The sequence below is a fragment of the Pempheris klunzingeri genome, chromosome 10 (genome assembly GCF_042242105.1).
Source record: "Pempheris klunzingeri isolate RE-2024b chromosome 10, fPemKlu1.hap1, whole genome shotgun sequence".
In the NCBI taxonomy this organism is placed as follows: domain Eukaryota; kingdom Metazoa; phylum Chordata; class Actinopteri; order Acropomatiformes; family Pempheridae; genus Pempheris; species Pempheris klunzingeri.
Genome location: NC_092021.1, coordinates 4,912,662 through 4,936,874, shown reverse-complemented (window position 1 = coordinate 4,936,874; position 24,213 = coordinate 4,912,662). Strand labels below are relative to the sequence as shown.

At 43.3% G+C, this 24,213-nt stretch overlaps 1 protein-coding gene across 1 annotated transcript; it reads right to left on the bottom strand.

Annotated features, from left to right (window-relative positions):
- Positions 1 to 333: 333 nt before the first annotated feature.
- On the bottom strand, positions 334 to 23,212 carry efnb2a (ephrin-B2a). The gene is made up of 5 exons (XM_070838187.1): positions 22,380 to 23,212; positions 13,000 to 13,283; positions 4,607 to 4,699; positions 2,995 to 3,105; positions 334 to 1,139 (listed from the first exon to the last, which is right to left on the bottom strand). Exons 1-5 carry the CDS (start codon positions 22,490 to 22,492, stop codon positions 733 to 735), a joined length of 1,008 nt encoding a protein of 335 aa, XP_070694288.1. The 5' UTR covers positions 22,493 to 23,212; the 3' UTR covers positions 334 to 732.
- Between the last annotated feature and the right edge of the window lie 1,001 nt (positions 23,213 to 24,213).

Below are 24,213 nucleotides of genomic sequence, written 5' to 3'. Positions count from 1 at the left end.
GGCAAGGTGAATGGATGATCTCTGAGTCACTCAGGAAAGTCCCAGAGAAGATCAGTGTGAGCATCTCTCTCCTTTTTCCTCATCTGGCTTGTAAATCCACAGATTCTCTCTGGCTAGCGAGCCTCATAGGAGGGCGTCCATTTTGTGAGTTCATGGTCAGCCCATATTCTCCTTTACCTCTCCTCCTCACTTGTTTTTGTCTCTGTCCCTCTCTTTTTCCAAGCAGTAGTCTCTCTCATAGTGAGGCCAAAAATTCCTTCCGCTCCTCTCATACGTCTGTCCGTCGTCTGTCCATGACATCTCAGCAAAAGAAAAAAACATGCTGTGCATCTGTCTAACTTCCTGATCCCAGAACACTCTTCCAAAATGCTGGCTGCAGTGCACTAAACAAAACAGGGAACAATTTTGAGGAAAGAAGAGGTAGTTCTCTCCATTTCCCAAGAGTCCCAGAGAACAGCAGCAGTGGCAGCAGCAGCCTTCTGTCTAGCCCTCCACCCATCAAATCCATAACAACTGTGATTGAACCAAAGCTACAAAGTATCAGCAACACTTTGAAAAAGAAAGAAATAGTGACAAAAACATCAGAGGAGAGGAGGAGGAGTTGACAGAGTGAGAGAAACAGAGAGAGAAAGGGCGAGAGTTTGCAGGTGTGCCGGCAGCACCAGGCAAAACCAAAGACCCACTCTGCCCAGGGATTGTTCAAATTAGTCTTTTGATTTTAAAAGTTCCACCTCAGACTTTGTAATAGATGTTGGCCGGGCTCTGAGGCGGCATCTCCTGAACTATGTAGACCGGATGGCCATAGTCACCGCTGACCTTCTCGTAGTGAGGGCAGAAGACGCTGTCAGCAGTCCTGAGCGGGATGATGATGTCACTGGGCTCTGAGCCGTTATTGTTCCCGCCGCCTCCGCTCCGTTTGGGTGTGGCCAGGGTGCTTAGAGATAGTGTGGCCGCGTGCTGTGGTGAGTGCTTGCGATGCCGCCGTCGGTACTTGAGCAGCAGCAGGACCAGCATGATGATGATGATGATGAAAATGACACTGCCTGAAGCAATGCCAACAAAGATGGCCACCTCTGAGCCGATGACGCTGGAAGAATTTCCACCATTGTCATTTTCATTGCTTTCTCTAGGCGATACACCTACAAGAAAGAGAGTACAATGACAAAATGAGTACAGCTCCAAACAAACTATCTGACCACATCTGAAGGCAAAGGGGTTTATACCTGGTCCAAATGGCCACACTTATAGGAAGAGTGAAACAAGTGCCATGAGATGCAATAATGGGGACAATAGCATACACTTTGGGGCAATCTTTCCTCAAAAGTCTTCATGGTGTTACACTTGATTGTGCCCACGAAATTAGTTTCAAAGAGATCCTCAAACACTGGCCAATTGCAGTGTGAAGGGGGCATGATTTGGGAATTGTCACTTATGGAAAGTAACAAATATGTGACTCTGATGCACCTCCTGCAATCTGACATCAAGGTGTGTGTGTGTTTGTGTGTGTGTGTGTAAGATTTGACCAAAATTCACCTTGGGTGAAGCTTGCAGGAAAGAAAGGGAAGTGTTTTTAACGCTGTGTCTTTTGCCTTCTTTTCATTCCTCACAATCTTATCTCACATTATGTCACAGTAAAAGTGCAGGAAATACACAGCACAGCTGCTGAGAGTAAAGCTTGCCTAAAGACGCCTTTTGTATAAAGGTCACATTCGATCGGCAGCTATTCAAATTCAGCCGGTGAAGACTGCAACCTTGAAACTAGGGCAAGTGCAGCCTGATAGGAGATACAATGGCTGGGATAGATACAGGCAAATGGCACTTAGATATATTACATTTTGAATGACATAAAAAGTAACTTCATTTTCTAACAGACCCAGAGGGAAGAAAATAAGAAAGAAATATTTGATGTCATCATGAGACATCAATTATGAAAGCCAAGCTGTGCTCTGACTCCCAGCAATGGACATCCTGGTTCACATCCAACACTCAAGGGCCAGTGTGTTCTGTTCTCCTCGGGACAGGAGTATGTTTCCTGAGCAGGCAGGATTACTGTTTCCCTGTCCGCTGCTGTTCTCCTAAGGGCCTAAAAGTGCTTTTGCTGTGGTAGGGGGAGTGGATACAGGATGGCAGGCAGCCCAAGGCAAGGACCCTTCCGTTGTTTTACAAGGGGATTATGCTGCCTTAGACACTCTGCCCATAGCACTCTGACGCCCATATGCTCCTGCTAGTGGCTGGAGTGGAAGGATGAGACATAAAAAGGAGATAGCATAATGCTTAGGTCTGCAGACAATGGTACCTGCAAAGATTTAACGGGCAGAATGGCAGGTTTGCATGCTTTGATGTCAGACAGATTTGGGAGTGAAAACAGTAAGTGTCAGGTGAGGCCACACCCTCAATGAACCAGGAGACGGGAAAAGGCTGGAGGAATGTTACTATGGGTCAGTTTGTTTTTGTTCATGGGCCTTTCCTGTTTCTTTTTTCTGTACAAAGCTCACTGCGGAAATTGCCAGTCTAATTTTCTTCTTGGGAGATTGCAATATAATAGCAAAGATAAGAGTGGTCTGGACATAGCTGCACATCTGTCTGAGTTGTGATTCGGTGAAGAAACAAGTGTGTGTCTGTACTATGAAGAGGTTGTTTAAAAGATGGCAGACAGAGATCAGATCATTTTCCTGAAAATGTCACTTAAGCAGCGGGTTAATGCTGGAATGGGGCCACTGTGGAGATACCTTATAAGTCCCAGAGAGGCCGGAGATGCCTATCAGTTTTATGGGCAACATTCAATTACTGGCTGATGAATCACTGACCTTTCTTTCCTTCACTTGCACATAACACACACCTCAGTGACTCCCGCAAACACACACACACGCTTTCTTAATGCTATCTGCTCTTAGCTGGCTGAACAATCATCCACCCAAATGCCAAATAGTTTCAATAAATCCTCCACTCAATTACCACTTTCCAAGGATTTAAGTTGCAAACAGTTGATCTCACCTGGTTTCTCCAGCACATCGTTAGGGTTGTAGGTGTCCTTGCCATCTGAGTGCTTGGGAGAGTAGGGTATTCTGGTAGGGTTGTCTTTGGGTGAAATAGGATCAGAGGGATCTAAAGAAAATGCAGATATGATGCATAGGAGTTATTGGGGAATTCTTTTTCACAGCAGTGTATGTTTATGTTGTTTATGCTCATGTCAAGGGATCTTGACATGAGCATAAACCAGGATGTATCCCTCAGTTGATACAAAAAGAGAAAATTTTGTACAAAAAAATGAAAAAATGTTTTAATGTAATAATCATAAATCATAATTTTGTAAGATGCCCACTTTATTTGTCTAACTTGTCATTTGTTCAACATCTTGAACCTCACATTGCCTTCAGCTAAATTGTTGCATGGAATGGTTACTATGGATTTTTCCCCCCATCAATATAGTCACACTTGGCTTGACGGCTAGTATGGACAGCAGGAACAATTAGAGTTATCAATAACTGCCTAAACACACATGCTGGTGTGTGAGTATTGTTGTAAGATAGCTACCCTTTAAGATATCATTGTCATGCAGACTTAAAAATACATGACTTATTCCACTAAATCCACAAAAAAGCAAATTGTTCTTGTAGATCTGGGACTTCATGACCCAGATATTACTGTAACCAACGTTGAGGAGTAGTTAAAGTTTGTTTTTTGGTTTTGTAATGAGTCAATTTGGTTCTACGTGCTGCTAAAAGTCAGTATATCTCATGTTTTCTCTAGAGCTGAGCTCTCCAAACACACTCCAAAACAGTCACACTAAATGGTGGAGCATCTGCTGTTATAATCACTAGTACTCTCACATTGAACATCGAGCTCAGCTGTACCAAAACCACCCTTAATAGTACATTCATTTAATAAATCCATTGGATTGGAAGCAACTCTTTCAACACTTGAGCTGACTTTCAGTACTATTGAGTGGTATAACCAATTTCCAGGCCTGTTCAGCACCTGTTTTTTCTTCCTTAGAGTGCAGCAGCATCAATTAATTCCCTGACCTTCAGCAATTCTCAATAGAGCTGAAGTTGGTGTTGTCGCAACCCCAGGAAATTACCATTTTGGGTTGCGGCCAGGAAACTGATTTATGAATAATTATCACTATATTTCAGAATATGGTCTGATCCGTCTGATGTGTGTGGGGCTTACTTATTTAAGAGCTTATGTGTGGTTCAGATGGAATATGTGGAATGGCCACGCAGGGACAGTGGGTATGTAGGTGTCACACATACAGAATCATATCCCATGAGCATTACACGTATGTGTGCATCTAAACTAGGTTTGCATGAGAAACCCTTCTAGTTGAAAGTAGAATGTACAACAGCAGATGCTTTCAATGCATGTGTTCATGCAAGCATATACAATTGTGCACGAGTGTGTATGATTTGGGACCACTAGATTACATCTCCTGACCCCTTGCTGCTCCAGGTGTCATGGATATGATGGAGCTGTTTGCTGCACAGCCTCCTATGACCTTATTAGAGCATTTTCACAGACGTCCACAATCTTGCACAAGGTACGAGCACTCCATTGTGGCTGTCTGCAGGCGCTCACGTCTGTAATTCAATGACGCAATACTCACTTTGTCCCACTTTCATGATTATCTTCATGGACTTGGTCTTGCACACTCCCCCCTCCTGGTTGTCAATGCCCTCCATGGTCCCATTAGATGTAGCTACAGACAGAGAGGAAGAAAGTTAGAATTAACTGTGTGTCACAGAGAGTATCTGGTACAGAAACAATGTGTTGGAGATGCCTTAAGCCTATTTCAGAAAAACAACCAGTTCCCAAAGACAACAGAGGCACTGAAAGCCTTCTGCTGAGGAAGGATATGAGTCATATTCCCTTTAATAAAATCACAATTCACCCCTTCGTCACCTCGGTGCTCCGCTCCAGCGGAATATTTCACATCCCCAATGTCAATTAGCTTGAGTAGTTGTGACTGTAATATCGGTAACTGTGCTGATGAGCCTCATGAAGGAGGAAGTTAAGGGAGGTGAGGAGAAGGAAACAGAGAGACAGAGAGAGGAAAACAATGATTACTGCGATGACAGTGGCCATCTTGGCAAGCCGCGGGAAATTCGGCGGCTTATCATGCATTACCACTAACGACACCCAAGAGAGTGGTAGCCGGTTATTAAAGAACACACTTTTGGGTTGTAAAAGCCCTCACTTGCTGCCAGGCTTAAGAAGAAGAAGAGATCTGCTGACAAAATCAAAAAAGATATTCAGGGATGTCAACAGGGGGGATTCAGATGTTTGTTTGTTTTTTTTAGAAAAAATAGGGCACTTTTCCAGGCAATGAAATTAAGGGAACAGAGCAAAGTGATAAATACCTCAATGAGCTCAAAAGAGCTTAAAGGATTTAAAAAGACATTTAAACACAGGAGGAAAACAGAAATGCATTACTAAACACTGCTTTTAAGGGACAGCAGCAGATGTTGAGAGAGGAATCTGGAGGGGCGGTGCAAGACATCCCACATGTGACAGGAGTAACAAAACAAGCCCTGTAAGCAGATGATGTAGGGCCTTTTATAAACTGAAACTGGAGTTTGATAAAAGAAATCTCTTGTGTCAAACGTGTGCAGATGTGGCCCACACACACACACAGACAAAATGCAAAGGCTAGAGCAATCTGCCCTGCACCAGCTCAATCAGCTGGATGCTTGCGAGCCCATTAACCACTACTCCGCCTCTTTGTCTCCTCTGCATTTATCTGCACCGCCCCTGGAGGCTGCTGGGAAGAACTGCAGCTAACTTGGCTAATAAGTGGGACAGGATCAGGCAAGACGAGAGAGAGGAGGAAAAGGGGGGGTGGGGGTGGTAGGGCTTGTGGTCTATCAGGTCAGTAACACAAAGGCTAACGAGCTGCCAGGACTTAGCGGCTTGGCTTCCCGCCAGTGCGTAGTGGCCCGCATTCACTACAACTGCCCCCACTACGCCGAACCCCATTCCCTCCCCTCTTCTTCCCCTCATGCCTCTCCTTCTCTTTTCCCTCCCTTGAACAACACCCCATCATCCCCCAGTTTCCTCCTTCCTAGGGTGGCCACCTTGGAGCTGCTACCTTCTTCCCTAAACCCCTTTAACCCCTGAGCACACTCGCTGCCCCTCCCGCCGCCACACCAACATGTTCCCCTCCCATTTTTGCTGCACCCAAAGCTTTTCCATCAACTGCAAGGGAATTATTAGACAGGTGTTTCTGTGAGATCCTAATTGAAATAGCTTGAAGAATTAAGCTCTGCCTAGTCTGCCACTTTGTCTTTCTCCTCCTCCCGATTGTCCCTTTTCTTTTTTTTTTTTTTTTTGTTCCTTTTCCACCCTCCCAGCTACCAATCATTTTGATCCAAATCGCCTTGCTTCAGTAAGATGGTGATGGGAGCGGACACAAAGAGCATGTTAACAAGGAGTCCCTCCCTCCCTCCCTCCATCTCACCTCCTCTCTCCCCCTGTCTCCTCTGTAGCTGACCTGTGGCTTTTCTGTGGAGACTGAAAAGCACATTACAGACAAAGCTCCTTAAAGGCTTGTGCTCTTGTGCCCGTGTGTGTATGTGCATGTGCTTGCATGTGTTCATTTGATAAACCTGTTTGCACACATGAATTTTGCAATCCTGTCATTAACCAACTTAACATTCTGTACTTTGTTGAGTGATTGACACAATGACAGTGTATATGTGCAGCTGTGAGGCAGGTGCATGTGATGCTGAGATACATGCTGAAAACCACTTGTACCTGAAAGGTTGAAGATCAACGGGTGTGAGGGAAGGTGAACTGCACAAGGTGTATTTATTAGGTCTCATCTCCCACAAATATCTACACTCCTTTCTTTGTTCTCCTATCCCTTCTTGTTTCCCTCTTTCCCTTTGCCTTATTAAATCATTTAACACATCAACACCCATCCACACTTAAGATAACATAGGAGGAACCTCCTCCTTGTCAACCCTCCAAAAGCAGATATATTTTAAAACTTGGCTTCAACATTTCCCTGGCATTTAAAATAAGATGGAAAAAATCCTTTGATCTGGAGTCATTTGAAACTTTAAATTCTTCTTCCCCTTTATACACACAGTTACTATTCAAAGGCTGCAGTCCAGGCAAGCCTGACTTGGATTTAAACAGAATGTGATTGTTGAATCGGCTAAGGCTGGCTGAATGGCTTGGCAAGGCAAGGCTTGACTGGCTGATGGACTAGCTGACCAGAGTTAACCAGCTAATCTGGGGCAGGGAAGGGGGCGGGGGGGTAGACCTGGATCATACAAGACCCTCACAAATGGATTTAGTCACCGCTGGCATTACAGCACTCTGATAAGATTCATAGACAGGGATGGAGTAAAAGGTGAGATAGGTAGGGGACAAGAAGGAGAAAAGAACGTAATAAAGATTAACCCACTACTTCAACTTTCCGCAGAGACCCAAAAAGGAACAATGGGTGCGAAAAAAGAAAAAAGAGTGAAAAGTCATTCTATCTTGACTGTGAAATACAAAGTCTGTTTTCTCTCTCTTTGGGCTGAGAAAGACTGGTCCCATACACACATGGATTCATATACAGCATACGGCACCATGACTGATTTACTGATTTACATGACTGATTTCACCATTAGCAGTTTCACTGTACCAGCCATGTGTACTTGGACTTCTATGGCTTAATCTTTGAGACAAGCACATAATACTGGCAGGATCAACCACACACACGTGCAAAAACAGGCTCTGCAAAGGGGAATCAGTAAAAATCACTCACCAGCTGTAACACAGTACCACCTAAAACTAATGCGTGGGCCTGTAAAAAATGTTCTAGCATGTACACACTCACACACACACACACACAAACACACACAAGTCACAAACAACTGGTAGAAGTGGATCAAAGATGTGTTCTCATCTGTCTGTATGCGTTAGAACCACCAGTAAAATTAACGCTACGCTAGCACATAGCACTCCAACCACAATCCCATTCTTGTGTCGTAATACAGTTTAACTAGATTTTTTCCCGTTTATTAAATCAAGACAGAGGGTAATCACCCTATTACTGGACAATCAATTGTGAGATGCCATCCAGATTAAGACATGGAGTTGTTAACTCCATTTCCTGCTATCTCCTAATGTAGTTAACAATAAGCCAGAAAAACTGTGCAAGCATTTAGGGCTAGTTTTAGAGTAGCACGTGTTCCAGTACTCCAGAATGAAAAGCTTTGTAAAGTTCGAAAAGCTGCACTATGAAAGCTGCTTTGCTTAAATTGCCAATTTCTATGGGTATAATTAATACACAATGCATTGCCGAAAGCTGAAAGACATTTTGGGCCGCTCATAAATAGTGAAACAGAGCAATGGCATGACACTAAAGAGACATCTCAGAAAGACAGATAGGAAGGGAGAGAAAGCGCATTGCACACAGCAACAGAATTAGGGAATGGAAAGAATTAGGATGTGTCCCACAAAGAGAAGAAGAAGAGAGGAGACAGCTATGATCCAAAACGCTGGGTGTAATTGCCAGCCATCAGGTTGCTGTGGAGCGTGAAGCCATCGTCACAATGCTGAGGCTACAAGCTGGTTAATACCCATCACCACCCTGTGCCCTAATCGCCCTTGAAAGGGGGTGCCTTCATGTTTAGGGACCCCTGTGACCCTCAGAAACAGGCCACAGCAAAGCTAGGTCACCCAAAAAACAAAAGCAATGTTGTAACCACTACTACCAATCACCACTGCACTCTCTCAGAAACACACATCTATTATTTGAATCAACTTTAGTTTAAGTTATGTATTTAACAATCAAGTGTAACAGCAGTAGTGACGTTACAATTACAAAATGCACAGATTGGCAGAGAGTTGTAGCACAATCCCCTTGTTTTTAGCCTTCTCAACACTTGTGACATTTCCCACGCTGACACCGCAGCATTGACTATTGCAGATTAATCCTGCCACCCATTTTCATAATGTGATAATAATGCTACCACCAGTCTAATACTATAGATGTACTGACTTGAGACTTGAGTACTCACAGTTTTAATCAGACAAAAACCTGAAAGCACAATTTTAATTTCATGTCACAAGACGGATGTTCCCCCCTCAGAACTCAGGTTAGATTCACATGACAATCACAGTAGCAGGGAAAAGGGTGATTAAAGCCTTGATGAAATTTCCCCTTTGCATGTCTGTTCTGACAGTAAATTCAGGCATGTCCTTCGTCTGCCCTCTTTAGCATATCTCTCTCATTCTGCCTCTTGCTATGCCCCCATTCTCTTTAGCTTTATTTCTCCTCTCTCTCCACTCCCTCCTCTCTCACTCTCTCTTTAGCTTGTTTTCCCTTTCCCTCTCTTTCTGACTCCATCCCCTCCCTACCTCATTAGCCCTCTTTTGCTTTCGCCGCTCTTCTGTCCCCTTTCCCTCTTTATTTATATCTCTCTCCTCAGCCTCTCTCTGTCTCCCTCGCTTTCTCTCTATGCCCCTCAACCCCCCCCCCCTCTTTCTTCGTCTTTAGCTCATGTAATGTCATCACTAGGGTTCTCGGCTGCAGGCCATGCTGCCGCAAACAATCACATCAAACTCATCTGCTCTCAACTGGAGCAGCATTGTGCATGGCCACTACAAAAGGGCCCACAGACACACATATACACGTGTGTGTGTGTGCATGTACAAAATACACAAACATGCCCATGTGACAAAATCTGCAGATATGCAAGCAAGCAAATTCATAACCGCATGGGGAGCTGCACACACAGACACATACAAGAGGACCACACATACACACTAACACACATGCACGTGTCTTTTATTAATTGGTGCACCAGACACACATCTGACAGTCTTTGTCTTTGCTACGGGATTGTACAGGATGACACAGTGAAATGCTAAGGCCTGATGCAGTTGTTTGATGGCGTGGTTTTTAATTTTTGTGGGTGGGTGGGGGCGGTTGTTGCACATACCCAACTAATCTAGGTCTAGCCCTGGCACAATACTCAACACAAGGCAATGCTAATCCAATTGGTTGCGAGTCAGATCCGTTGCATTGATGTGGGGGCCTTGGCAATTGCGAGAAGAAATGGAGGATTAAATGCTGGTTAATTAATTACGTATCGAGTGCTTACTCCAAAAGACTAATGAAATCCTCAGGGTGAACTTTCTTAGGCAGTGTCACACTCCAATGGATATTGGACAGCACTGATGGAGGGATGATGGAGTCAGACACACACACACACACACACACACACAAACACATGCACATACAGACAGTGGCCCACAGGGCAAATCAAGCACTAAGTATATTTAGTATGTATCCATTAATACCCATACCTTATTCACCACATAGACATATGCAGTTACACCCACAAGCAGAGATTCACACAGTGGCTCACTCCTGCATTGCAAGTTAAAAACAACCATGAATGTGACTCCACCTACGTACACCTCTGCACAATTCTTTCATTCTGTGTCTCTCTTATTTTGGTATTTGTTTGCGCTTTAGTCTTGATGTTTACCCATGTAAAGCTGGAGATTCTCCAAGCGGCCGATTCAAAATGAAAAGGCACACAAGTACAAGTACACAACATAGCGCCACAATGTGACTGCAGTGGGCTGTTTAAGCCAGAGCAAGCCATGAAGAGGCAATTAACAGCAAAACGTAACACACTCCATTGGAGAAACAGCTCCCTATCTCCCCTCTTTAGGCTACACATTAGCATTTTGGGTAGCTGTGAAGGGAGGCGGGATGGTGGTGGCAGGGGGAGGGGGGTGTAGGAGGGGGGTTATGTCAGTGGAAGGGGAATTTGCAAGAACTGCAAAATTGGATTTTCCAACCCCTCTTTTAAAATTCCCAATTGAACTTTCTCACCGTTTTGTGTTCCAACTTGTCGACTCGGCAGGCTGATGAAGAGGAGGGAGGGGCTTTTAGCGTGAGGTGGTAGGAAATTGAATATCCGCTGGTCAGGCTGTGATCGAGAGCCACACAGATAGATAGATAGATAGATAGATAGATAGATAGATAGATAGATAGATAGATAGATAGATAGATAGATAGATAGATAAATAGATAGATGCAGCAACTTGCAGTGGTCTACGCTGCACTTTCTTATCCATGTTTTTCATTAACCTTAACTTGACCCAGTTTCCTCTCTCAATCTGATCCTGATCCAGCACAATGTGATCACTTTCTAGCAGAGCACTGGGAGATCCCGGGTAAGTAAACACCAGCATCGGTTCATCAATAATTAACTGCAGTGTTTGGGTGGAGGGAGATGAGGAGGAGACGAGGGGAGGGCGATCGTGTCTGTGCCTCTTCAGTCAGAAGCCTTTGTAGTCCTTGAACACACACTCACACAAACCACATCTAATTTTTCGTTCAGCTTGTGAGGGTGTGGATGCTTGTGCACTTGCATGCTTGCATAGGTGTATTTATGTGTACGTCCACCCCAGTCAGTTAGCACCATATACAGTATTTTACATGCCACCAAAACGTATTGTGGGTTTTGTCTATGAGCCGTTGTCAAGCATTTAACACGCTTTATTTGCTCCTACATATTTGCCTGGATACACCTGTCTCACCTGCAAGTCCACAAAAGTACCTGTTAGACTGTAACACAGCAGGACATACCCCACCATGCAAACACCCTGCAGCTATGACACATTAGTGACAGAGCAGCCACTATTGCCTGTTTGCTTTTGAACTAACTTAAGTAGAACTGAATGAGCATATTCTGTTGGTGAACCTGTTTTTCTGAAACAGATACTTGACAGATCTCTCTGTGGGAGTACTGTGGAGCTCAGAGGAAACTCTAAATTCACAGTTGCCGTCTACTGCAGGCAATTTAAATGTATGCAGTACAGTGCGTTGTCATCATGCATATTTGTTTTGCAAATTTCAACTTCCTCTACCACGGTAAAATATCTGGATAAGAAGCACTGTTTCTTCTTCATCCCCTTCCTTCTACTCAGTCAGAAATATGGCCTTCCACCACTGTGACAGCTCACAGATGGCGGTGGCAGAGCCTCACAGATGGTCCTATCTGCGGCACACCCCCCATCAGTGCCACACAGATGGTTCAGTCCACCTCCCATGTTTCAAACCAGGGAGCCGTCACTAAACCCCATCAGAGCTTCCTCCCAGGATGGCATTAGTACATCACAAGCAATCAGCAAAGCGGAGTGGCCACACCTGCACCATGAGACTGGATGCTGAGTCATTTCTTAGCCAAAAGGATGAAAGGTGTCTGTTAGGAGTACACGCTGCTAAGGGTCTCATAGCTAACTCTTAATGGTTCAATATGTTTCAATCAAAGTTGTTTGTACAAAGTGTTGTCTGACCATGAATAAAAAGATATGTGTCAGAAAGGTGTGGGATGAGAAGGGTGCTGTTTCATAATCTTCACTGGGGTCTTTACACAACAGAACTATTCCCATAGTTTTTCACAACTTTGAATGGTTTGGGTTTACAGTTCTCATCTCTTCATTTGGATCTTGCTAGAGGCTTGACTTATACAAGAAGCAGATCTCACAGAGAGAACGTAGCATTTAAGCACTTTAAGTGGTCGACTAGACGCTTTATAAGTAAAGTCCATTTACCATTTACCAATGAAACGCTGTCAACTTCCCCCTGAACGGTCATCCTCATCGACCTACAGTATATGTTTCACATTTTCTGTCAACATTTAGGGAAGGTGTATGAACTTGCGTTCAACTGTAACTTTCACATGTAGGGGGAAAGAGCAACAGTGAATGCATCACTGCCTATAAAGTACAACAAATGGTACAAAATGGTGAATTAAAGAATGATACCCCAAACTAGTGGTGAGAATATCTTAGCAATTCCCCATCTCCCCAGCAGTTACTGACTAGAATAAGGAAAATGCACAACTAGCAAACTTGACCCTGAAATTCAAGTTATGTCACCAACATTTGTTCCGTACCAAACTCTTGGCTGTATGGCCGTACTCCTTCAACTATTCAAGGCCTAATTTATTATCCCTTCAAGGAGAGTCGTGTACTTACAGATGATATAGTAGTCTTTCCCCCTGAAGAACTCCAGGCCCCATAGATTGGGGCTGAACTCCTGAAACTTGAGGGTGAACTTGACATCCTGGTCAGGCTTGACACAGTTGAGGAGTGGCGTGTCAGCCTTGGTGATGGTGCAGCTCTCCAGCTGCTCCCTGGGAACCATGTACACCTTGTAATACTCCACACCATCGGCCACCCCACCGTCCACGCGGGGGCACACAATGTCCAACTTATCCCCGATCTGGGGGTACAATACCACGCCTTGGCCTTGCACAAATCTGAAAGCAGACGCAGGGAGACGGGGAGCAAGACCAGAGAGAAAAGGATATTAGTTAGCTGCAGAAAAACTGATTATAAGTCATTCATTATGAATTTCAAATTGGAGTGTTTGCCATTCAGCCTCTCCGTGTCTTGCTAAAAAAGAGAAGTCAGCTTAATTATTGATGTGGTAATTACTGATTGTGCCCATTAAATCTAGATGATGAAGGATAATGATGGAATGTGTAATATTGTATGCGTGTGGTGCAAAGTGACCCCCATATCTGAAGATAAAATCACAGAGCTTTTCTTCAGCATTGTGACAGCAATGGAGAAGGAGAATAATTAACCGGATAAATGAGGAGCAGGCGGCAAGCTTCCTGGATGCGAGGGAAATGGCAGAACCGCATTGGCATACAAAACAGAAATTAAAAAAAGAGCCCAGCTTGGTGAGGCAAATCACAAAAACAGGAGCAGCAGCAGGAACACACACAGAGACAGAGACCCTAGAGGGGTTTGTCAAGGAGTTTAGTTGAATTTCCCTAAATTCTTCCCTAAAGTAAAATAATGTTGCCATTTAGTCTCCAAGTACTGGGAGACCCTGCAGCATTCCTGTGACTGCACACGCTCTCAAACACATACATACACAGTTGGAGCTTGACTTAGAGGTGAAACCTTGTATTTATCTGCTAAATAAATGTACCCCACGTGTGGATACAATTTGAAATGTTAACCATGAGGATGCCCAAGAGGCTTTTTTTTATGGCATGCTACGAATACTGGTGCAAGTAAATAGGCAAGAATGCATTGCAACCACTGACTAATGAAAATGAGGGGAATACCTAGTTGGACCACTTAGATTTAACATGCTGATCATGCACTTATGGTACTACGTGTGTGTGGTAGGATGGATTTCTAGCAAGGAAGGACCAAAACACTGGGCGTGTAGCCCTGTGAACTACAGTTGAAATAGAAAAAAATTTATTAAATGATTAGTTGATTTTTTTTAAAATAACAAACTTTTGACTTTTTGATTTTGATTTTTGGATTATTTTTGAGTCTTTTTTCAAGCATACATTTAAAACATTACAGAATTCCACCTTTCAACTGTGGAGGTTTGCTGCTGCTTTTCTTTGTTTTAACAGGCAAATATCTGTGGGTTTTGGACAGTTAGTTAGAAAAGGCGAGGCGTTTGATGACATCACCTTCGACGTTTGGGAATTGTGAATGGCAGTTTTTTTTTTTTAATTGATTAATCGAAAAAACAACGTGCAATTTATCTACAATACAAGAAACTCAAAGCCTTATAGTGAAAGTCAGTAAACTTACGATTCCTTATGTGAGAAATTATGTGAGAACATCTAACCAACAGTTCAAAACCCAAAGACATTACATTTAGAATGACATGAATGAGAGAAAGGCAGCCAATCCTAACATTAGAGAAGCTGGAACCTGCAACATTAACATTTTTGCTTGAAAATTTACTTGAATTATTGAAAAATTCTGATAACTGACTAGTTGTAGCGTTTTCTCTTTATACATACATTTACACAATTTATTTAAGCAATTATATACTGTAAATACAAATGTCTTTTGGTAAACTTGAGTAAACTTCAAGTTAACTTATTGTTTTCCTGGAGGGAAGTACAGGACAGCCGAAGATTGGCTCATTACAAAAGCAGCACACTCCTTTTTTTTTGACTACAAAGACAGCCACTGCAGGGTGGCTGGGGAGCCTTCACACAAGGGACCGGTGGCAAGGCACAGTCAATTCCTAATTAACAAAGAGCGCTAAATTAAATAATGGGGGAAAATTTTGATCCATAATCTCTTTTATATAAACATACTGTCTGCCAGCTCTCATAGAAACATTTTCGTCCCACTTCTTCTCTCCATCTCTGTCACACACACACTCTTTGTCTTTCTGATGTACAGACATATACATTATTTCTCCTTCCCTCTCCCACAGCATGCATTATCTTTTTCGCTTCCAGCGATTTCCATCACAGTAGCAGCACATGTGAGCACACAAATGTACACACATACACACACGTAGACAAAAACACACATGCGCACACAGCAGCTATCTAGGCCGTGCGAATATTTCCTCTGCCCCCTGGGGACACACTCAGCGGTGATACAGTGTGTCCAGTGATGGACAGAGAGAGAGAGAAGGAGAAAGGGAAAGAGAGTGGAAGAAAGAGTATGTATGTCTGTGCATTGCAGGGCCATCTGGCATCATCTTATCATCTGTGTGTGTGTGTGTGTGTGTGGGGTGGTGAGGGAGAGAGAGGAAAGGTCCCTTGAAAAGCCTTGGAGGCCCCACTTCTACACAAATGTGGAATTGTATGTGTATGCATTAACTTTGTGTGTACATGTGAGAATGCATGGTAGCATCCATTCATGTATGCATGTGCTTTTTTTTAAATGTCTGTGTATGTTGTGTGCGTGAAGTATGACCCGTGGTGGCTATTATTTATCCAAAGAGGCTAATCTACACATGCCTTAGTTGTTTTAGTAGTGCTTCCATAATGACGACACAAAGATGTGAAGAGCAGATCCCTATCCTATAGCTTATCATCTTGTCCTATCACGCTCAGCTAGTCAAGATCTATGTGCATCGGAGTCGATGACTGTGCTTATTTTTGGAAATTCTGTCCTCTTGACTCTGATAGCAGTTTAATGTCTGTGCGTCAAGTGTGAAGCTAAAGTCAGGACACATGCAAGAAATAAACCTGCCAACAAATCTGAATGCGATTACAAACTGCACAAAGTTACCGGATAAACTCCCTAAAACCACAAACTGTAGCGTTTACATTTATGGTCTTATAGCCTACAGGTTAAACAATTAAGAGACAACATGTTTAAAACAGCTTTAGAGGGGTCCACTCACATGCACACACACAGATCCACATGCCCACTGCACACATGCAATGGTGAACAAGTGATTCGCTTCTGGTCTTTCCTTTCTGACAACAGACTGTTGTCAGAAAGGAAAGACAAGGTAAACAAACACTATCCTATCTGTCACATTGTTGTATTTTAGTCAGCTGATTTTCTGCAAAATTCTGTATAATGACAGCATTCAATGAATGCTGACAAAGAAGAATAAAACTGTTGTATGCTTGAATGTGGGGTTAAAGTTTAAGGGCAAATATGAGCTATTCTGGATTGTCTCTTAGAGAAGACACAAAGGAGGGAAAACGGCAAGAAATGGGAGAAACGATGAAGACAGAGAGATTGTCAAGTTTAACACTGATTCATTTGTTCTGCACCTCCCTCCTGCACTCTGTCTCCGTCACTGCCTGCATTTGTGGCAGTGGCTAAATATGTGTGTTGGATAGCAGACACTTGGCCCAATGGCAGGCATTAGAGCAAAACATCAGGTACACAAGGTCAGACAGACAGGCCGAGGAGCCTGATGCAGCTACTGTATGAGACAAAAAGAATGAATAAATCGACACACACACGGAGAGATGGAAAACAAATAAAAGCTTACCCCGCCATTTCATGATTGTATTTGCATTTGACCGCCACTGTATTTTAAGACACACTCGGCCATTCAGCCCTCCTGTTTCCCAGACGTTCTCTCAAACACTTGCTCACGCTAAAAAATCCCTCTTTTCACACAGGTCTGGTGCTTATCTGGAGATTAGGTATCAAAAAGCATGAAAGGCTGTACAATCAGAGTATGTACCAACATACTGAAAGATTTTAGCAGGTGTAAATATGAGTTACACTAATTTACTTAGAGTAATTTTACATACAGCATAAATTGCTGTTTTTTTAATGACACTGTTCAGTCCAAAGGACCTTAGTAGTATATAGAACTTTTGTCGCTGCTGGGACTGAGAAAAATTACATGACTGTGAAATGTAATACATTTATAAACATATATGGAATAACTCTTACTGTCTAAATTCATCACAATTAAATATAGTAATTTGACTGACTGGCATTTTTACAGTTTTACAGAGAGTTAATTATTTTGAAAAATAATAATTGATTGATTAAAAAATTATTACACTACTGTAGCCCTGCGTTAATTCGCTTTTTTTTATGTAACTCTGCATACTGTATGCATACAGGAGGTGATGTCAGTGAGTGGGAGAGAGAAGGAAAGGCATACAGTAGCATGCCTTTTCTTCCCTCTGTCATCACTGTTTATCCTTGTATCCGACCCCCTACACAGCCCCTACAAACAAGCACACCAACTCCTCTGCCAAAGCCAGGAGAAGACACGAGGCAGAGCAGGCCCATCAGCTGGCCTCATTCTTCTTATCTCTAACTACAGTGTCAGGCAATGTGTTGGGAAGGTGAGAACAGCCACAGGTGTGTGTGTGTGTGTGTGTGTGTTTGTGTGTGTGTGAGCGTGGAGGGGTTTTGGGAGGAGAGAGGAAATGTTTGGGGCAAAAGGATAAAACTATGCGGAGGAGGAGAACTATAGACCTACTTCCTGACCATTGCATCAATCACCAGTGAAAAAGAAAACAACGAAAATGTCTTATCTGTGAATATCTAGACCTTTCTGCCCTCTACCCCTTATTTTCTCTCTCTCTCTTTTGTCATTGTCCTGTCACTGCACATCCCCAAATAAACTATGTCATTCCTCTACCCCTGTCTCTCTCTTTCAAACTTTCTATCTAAATCACTGGATTGTTGGATTTGTGTGTGACAAAACAGAGCCACACTGGCCTTCCTGCTGTAATCCCCCTGCCCAATCTTCCCTCTCTTTTCATCCTGGGGCCCCAAAGTTATGAGAAAATAAAGTGAAACGAGGAGGAGGGTGAATATCTACTGCAGATCAAGCACGACTGTTTGACTCTGTCTCCCAGTTGCAATGTAAGGATTCATTAAGGCTGCAGACAAAGGGGCCAAGTGGGGCATAGTGAGGGTTAATCCACTCGCAATTCTTCGCGGCGGCCCAGCTTTCGCCCTCTGTTGGCTGAGGGGACAGAGGTCTTTACGCCAACTGTCACCCTATCCCCTCTCGTCCTCTCTCCTGTTCTGTCTGCGCTACGTGCCTTCGGCCCTACCTTTTATCCAGTAATCCTGGCCTATGGGATCTGAACAGGCCTAGACATAATTACCCTCCTCGCCCCAAGAGGCCCCAATGCTTTCTTCTCTCCCTCTCTTTTTCACTTCTGTTGCTTTTTTTTCTCCATTCTTTCTCTGCCTGCTCTCTAACACAAAATCTTAATCATCTGCTTTTCTCTTGGCAGTCATCATTAAAATGCCATGTCAACCTCTGTAACCCCAGCAGTGTCCAACATGGTAAGATTTTACTTTCTCTCCTTCCATTGCTTCCTCAGCCTGCAAGTCGATGTAGCTAAATTAGCTGATCTTTCTCTCTCTTAGCTCTAGAAAGAAAGAAAAAGAAAAGAAAAAAGCAAAATAAGAGGCACTGCGGGGGTTTTGGAAGGAGGGATAGTTGGAGGAAAAGGGAGGGCATCTTTACAACATTCAGCACAAGGCCTTGTCAATCATTCATGATGAACCTGCATCTCTATGCCCCCACCCCAAGATTCACAAAAGGACCCACAGAGGTGCCCCCGTCACTGCCCGGTCACAAAGGGTCTTTGGGCTTCTATGTAATCTCTTAATGAACTGCAGTGGAAGAGAGGGAGAGCGCCTTTTACATAAACCATGTAAAGCAGGCCTCTCTTTTGTTTCTCCCTCCCAACTACAAAATGGATTACCCGAAAGAGGAGGTGTGTGTGGTGTGATGTGATGTGTCTATGTGTGTGTATTGGGGAGAATGGGGGATGGATGGGGAGGTGGTGGTGGGGTCATTCTTGGGTTTTTTTCTTAGTAAGTTCATGCATAAGGGCAATAAAGTAATAAAGCGCAAAACAATTAAATTATTTTTTTTGATAGATGCACACACTTGGTATACAGAGAGAGAGAGAAAAAAGAGACAGAGGACGAGCTGTTTCTTTATCCTCTCCTCAAGCCTCCACACACAAAAGCATTAGACTGGTCCACAGCCTCCACATTTTTAACATTCATCCTTCCTTGAATAGTCAAAGAGGACGACTAACACAAACTAAAAGAGAGACGTGGAGGCAGGGACAATTTAGACTGTTGAGCATATTGCTGACCTGCTGAATAAGGATATTCATGCTTTGGGGTTCTCTGTTACCAAGGGGGAATAGCTGACACACTAGCATGAGCACATTCAACAAGCTGTGATGAGGGGTAATAAAAGTTTGGTGAAGAATAAAGTTATTTATTCGACATTAGCTGTGTGAAATGAGAAGTACATTAAAGTTAAGAAATTCTGCAAATGTGTCTGCCCTTTCTCATTAACATCTCCTCCTTGCTAATGAATAAAAGGGGGAAATTAAAAGAACACAGAAAGATTTCTGCCAAAGTCGGTACGGAATATTTTCATGTTTGTATGAAAGACTTACTTTTACTTTTACTTCTACCAGAAGATTTAAACTACAAACTGAAGTCATTGTTCTTGCTTGGCTCCAAAAACAGGAAACTCACTCACTGGTGTATTTACAAAAAAAGAGAAAAGAGGTGTCTGATCATATAATGATATCAGTCTCTCACCTCTGAACTCCTCACTCAGACAGAACGCAAAGAATGTGCACATGCACAGCTAATTCCATGGAATGCCCACTGCCTTTGTGGCAGCCTAAGGGCGACACTTGCTCCAAGGGTGAACAAAGTTTACTTTTTTTGTTTGTTCCCCCCTTTTCAAAATCTCAACTGATGTGTTAAGTAAAATGTCATACTAATTTTCAGGAGTTGCTGCTCCAAAATGATGAAGGTTCCGTGCTCTGGCTTCATGAGAAAGACATTCTAATAGCACAAAATAACTTGCTGGGTGATGTTTAATATCAAAAGAAAGCTTTGCCCGGCTGCAAACTTAAGTACGGCTATAGGTAGCATGATATTAAATATATATATATATATTAGCAGAGTTAGTATTTGCTGTGATGTGCCACTTTCTACACATCAAACTTCAGCAAATGTTTCCTCTCTTGGTCATTAAAAAGCACACGGTGGCAACTCGGCAGAGGACACACAGCAGTGCCGTTTGGGCTGGAATATAGATGTGCAAACTGCAAGCTCAATGGATCTTAACCTTTAGAGATTTTAAATGATTTTTTTTTTATTGCTTTTCTTTCTTAAAATGTGGCACAAATATCTATTTATGCGCCATTAGGTGTAGAGTCTGGATTCAAACGCGTCAGGACACAGATGGCCGTGGCAGTCAAGAGGGTGCTGTATCGACAACCAGAGGGTCTGTCCAGACAACGCAACAAATCCTGCCTCCACACATACTGAGATACATGGCAGAGCAGACAAACGAGGCCTATGTACGCACCACCAAGTTTCCAGTGCTCGTTTCCAGCAGCTGTAAGCCATGCAACAATAGACACCTGTTAGACCACCATAATGTCTCTATTGCGTAAAAGGAAAAACGGGAGACAAGAGAGGGACTGGGGCTTTTCGATCTCTGCCGGGGCCAAAAGCTAAATTATTGAGCGAGGTTTGAGTTTGGCCGTGACGAAACGGCCACAATGATGTGCGCCCCCGCCGGGCTGAGACCGGGGATGTAGGGGAGGAGAAAGAGACCTTTTTATTTGCAGAATAGGGTATAACCGCCTTTTTTTTGACCTGTCGCAATATTTAGGAGGCAAATGGAGGGTGTAGCTTATCTCTGAAGGTTAAGTGCGAAATACATGCAGGCTGTAAAAAGAGAGTTTCAGTTTTTTAGGGTCTGTAGTTGTTCGCCTTATTTCCTAAAACCTGGTCATAGCTAATGCACCGCTTCTTAAAAACATACACCAACTGCCTAGGACATCCTGAAACTCCGAACGCATCCAACACCACTGATGTGGCGCTTTTGCATTCAAGGCTTCTGACAGGAGGGTTGGGGTTGGAGGCGCACGTCGAGTCTTTTTAGAAGATTTTATCCTATCAACCATAGTTGGAACATAATCTGACCAACAATTTATGTTATTGTTCAGAAGATTATTTAATTCTTCACCCACAAAGTGCTGGAAACCACAACAGAGCATCAGAGGCCCAGCGAAGCCTCCGCCTCGTCTCGTTGAGCACCACACTTCTCTTATTAATGTTATTATTATGGCGGAGGAGAAATACAACATCCAGCGTTTTGATCTGATGGAAGCACGTCTGCAAGGAAATAAATAGCCTGCAAAGGGGATCGATACAACTTCAAATGACATATATTGAAATGATATTTGCAACTGATTTTGACCTGTTACAGTCAGACGTGAATTACAGTCCGCCAAGCCAACGTGATTATTGACCGATCAGGCGAAGCGCAAAGTTATCCTGAAAATTCATTTTTAGAAACACCAAGCGCACAACCAAAATGAGACACAATGCATGTGAGTAACCATCCAATAAACAACAAATTATAGCGTCAGTGAAACCTACAAAATACTGAGCCGTTGCCTTGAAAGGCGGGTTTGTGTACTGTTGGGTGCAAACATTACACACGGCCGAGGGGGCCCTCCTTGTCCATTGTGCGTAAATATTCCCCAAAGGCGACAAGATACAAACAGTAAATCTATCTGTTAAGCTGTAAAACAAAGAGCAGAACTAAAACACTCCAGCTCTTATCTTGACATGCGTATTTGGATAATGGCTTTATCATTTGGGTATATTGTCGTTTGTGTTCAGCCCGATGCATGTAAGTGATTAAAAACCCAAACTCAGTTCAAAAAATAGTGTGAGTTAAGCTGCGGCGCTGTTAGCGATTCATTTAGGATTTTTACGGATCGTTCAGGCTCTCTGGTAAAGGCGGCATAGAGACGACCAGGTAACTGTATTCACTTGAACAAAAGTCCTCGCGACGCGATGCCAACAGAACGTGTATTGCCATGGAAAGCACAGTGAAAATGAGACAATTCAAAATGTAAAACGATGGTACTCTGTGAGGTCTTTATTCCGCGTAATGTATGCTGACCTAATGTTAACTCTTGTTATTTTACGCATATAAGCCATGGGCGGTGGGCAAGCCGTTAAATTGCCTTATTTTTCAACGGAGTCTGGCATGAAATCGTCTCCACACGAGAGAGCGTGCGGCAATACGGGGGCCAGTAATCCACAGCTTGTGCTCCACTTACTTGGTATTTGTTGTGTTCCAGTAGATGGACTCCAGGATGAGCGCCCGGCACAAGTCCACTTTGAAGGCAATAAACAAAACTCCAAAATAATATTTCCACATCGAGTCCCCCATGGTTTGCCTGCGCGCCTCCGAGTGGGTGCACAACCTTTCTCAAAATAATTAAATATGTCCACAAAAATAAATCAGCGTACAAGCGCTCCACAAAAGGGCTGATCGCGACAATTTCTTCACCTTATATCCCGATCCAGTGGGGATGTGCACGGACCACAAACCGCGATCTGGCGTACTAGAGCATCTCCAGATGAGAGACCTGCTCCAAAAACCAAAAGCGCACGGCAGCAGTTCATTCAGCGGACAGTGCGTTAATATGCTCCCGTGTTCAGAGCGCAGACTTCAAGCCGCTTGTAATACATCCCCTCGGAGAGAAAAGTGGCGGACCCGGCGGCAGATGGAAATCAATACAAATATAAATTCCCCTGCGTTATAGCCCAAACAGCGCACGCCAAAATCCAGAGCAGCAGCCGAGAGAAAGACAGTGACGGCTGGTGGTGCAATGGTGAGATATTCTCCTTTCAGCTGGTGCCGGTGGTGGTGGTGGTGGTGGTGGTGGTGGTGAGCAACAAACTGTGGGTGACAGCAGCAGAAAAATGAGGAGGGCGAAACAATGAGGTCGGATGATCAAAATTAAGAAAATGATCAAAAATGAGAATGAAAGAAATCAAAGGAGCTGGAATGAAAGTTCTCATACTAGAGGTCCCCAGAATAAGCTCTGCGGCTGATTCGTACAGATCCGTCCCAGACGCCCGCAGACAACGCAGGGATAATGCCTCAGCGCTGCTCCGAAACCTGTATGGAAAGTAACTGTCGGGGACCGCGACTGTGAATATTTGGTGGAGCCAGCTTTGCCCAGGCCCCGCCCCCTGCCGCCGCTGATTGGTCCCCGAGCGTAGAAGTCAATGGGAGCTCTGCTGTCAGTCAAGTAGGACAACTGGCTCAGTACGGTGACTAGCGGCGAACAAAATGGAGAGGAATTGCAGTTAAATCCTCCTTTTATCAAAAGAAAGGGGGTGAGCCTGAGTAAAAAAAAATTGCCTAATTATGACAAAATAAAAGTATCACACATTCTATGACATAGATATATTTAGTCAAATAATACAAGATGATAATAAAGGTGAAGTCCTGTACAATTCAAACATCAGTCATAAAACCTTCATTCCCTCTGAAGAGATGACAGCAGGTTCATTTAACAGATGAGACTTCAGGGTTAATTAAAGTATGTCTTTCCCTCATCATAATATAATTGTAACCCCCTCAAACAACAAATAACGTGCACTTCACGCGTGTTTATAATTTATGTGGAAAATCCCAGCATGAAAGCAACGAGCAAACATTTGCTCCCACAAGACTCGCACTGCACTGAGCCACAGTGCTGCTCAGGAGTCCACCGAGAGCAACCAGACTGCGGTTCAAGTTTTTTGGAAAGACAAGAGCGCCCACTAGCGGAAATTTCCGGTTTAGAGCCATCTGAGGAAAGTCACTATTATTATGTTCTATTTTAAATATTAATGAAACTTCAAAATCACGGAGTATAGTGTACATATTCTTAATAAATGTATTACAACGTTATAGTATTTTCAATAAACATTTAAAATAGAAGTTTCCTAACATGATGGGATGGTTTAAAGGGGAAGATGAAGTTCTTTAAACTTTTAAACACAGGTTTTGCTTTTTTTTTTGGTCGTCACTGACTTCTGTCCTTCCAAATCTTGTACTGTTGCCGTTTAATTGCTTCACGAACTATTAAAACATTATTTGAACTTACATTACTTTTT

Coding starts and splice junctions, on each gene's coding strand:
- efnb2a (XM_070838187.1), bottom strand. CDS start 22,492: ATGGGGGACTCGATGTGGAAATATTATTTTGGAGTTTTGTTTATTGCC. Junction 3,106..4,606: donor AATCATGAAAGTGGGACAAA/GTGAGTATTGCG, acceptor CATTTTCTTTAG/ATCCCTCTGATCCTATTTCA. Junction 1,140..2,994: donor CGATGTGCTGGAGAAACCAG/GTGAGATCAACT, acceptor TCTTTCTTGTAG/GTGTATCGCCTAGAGAAAGC.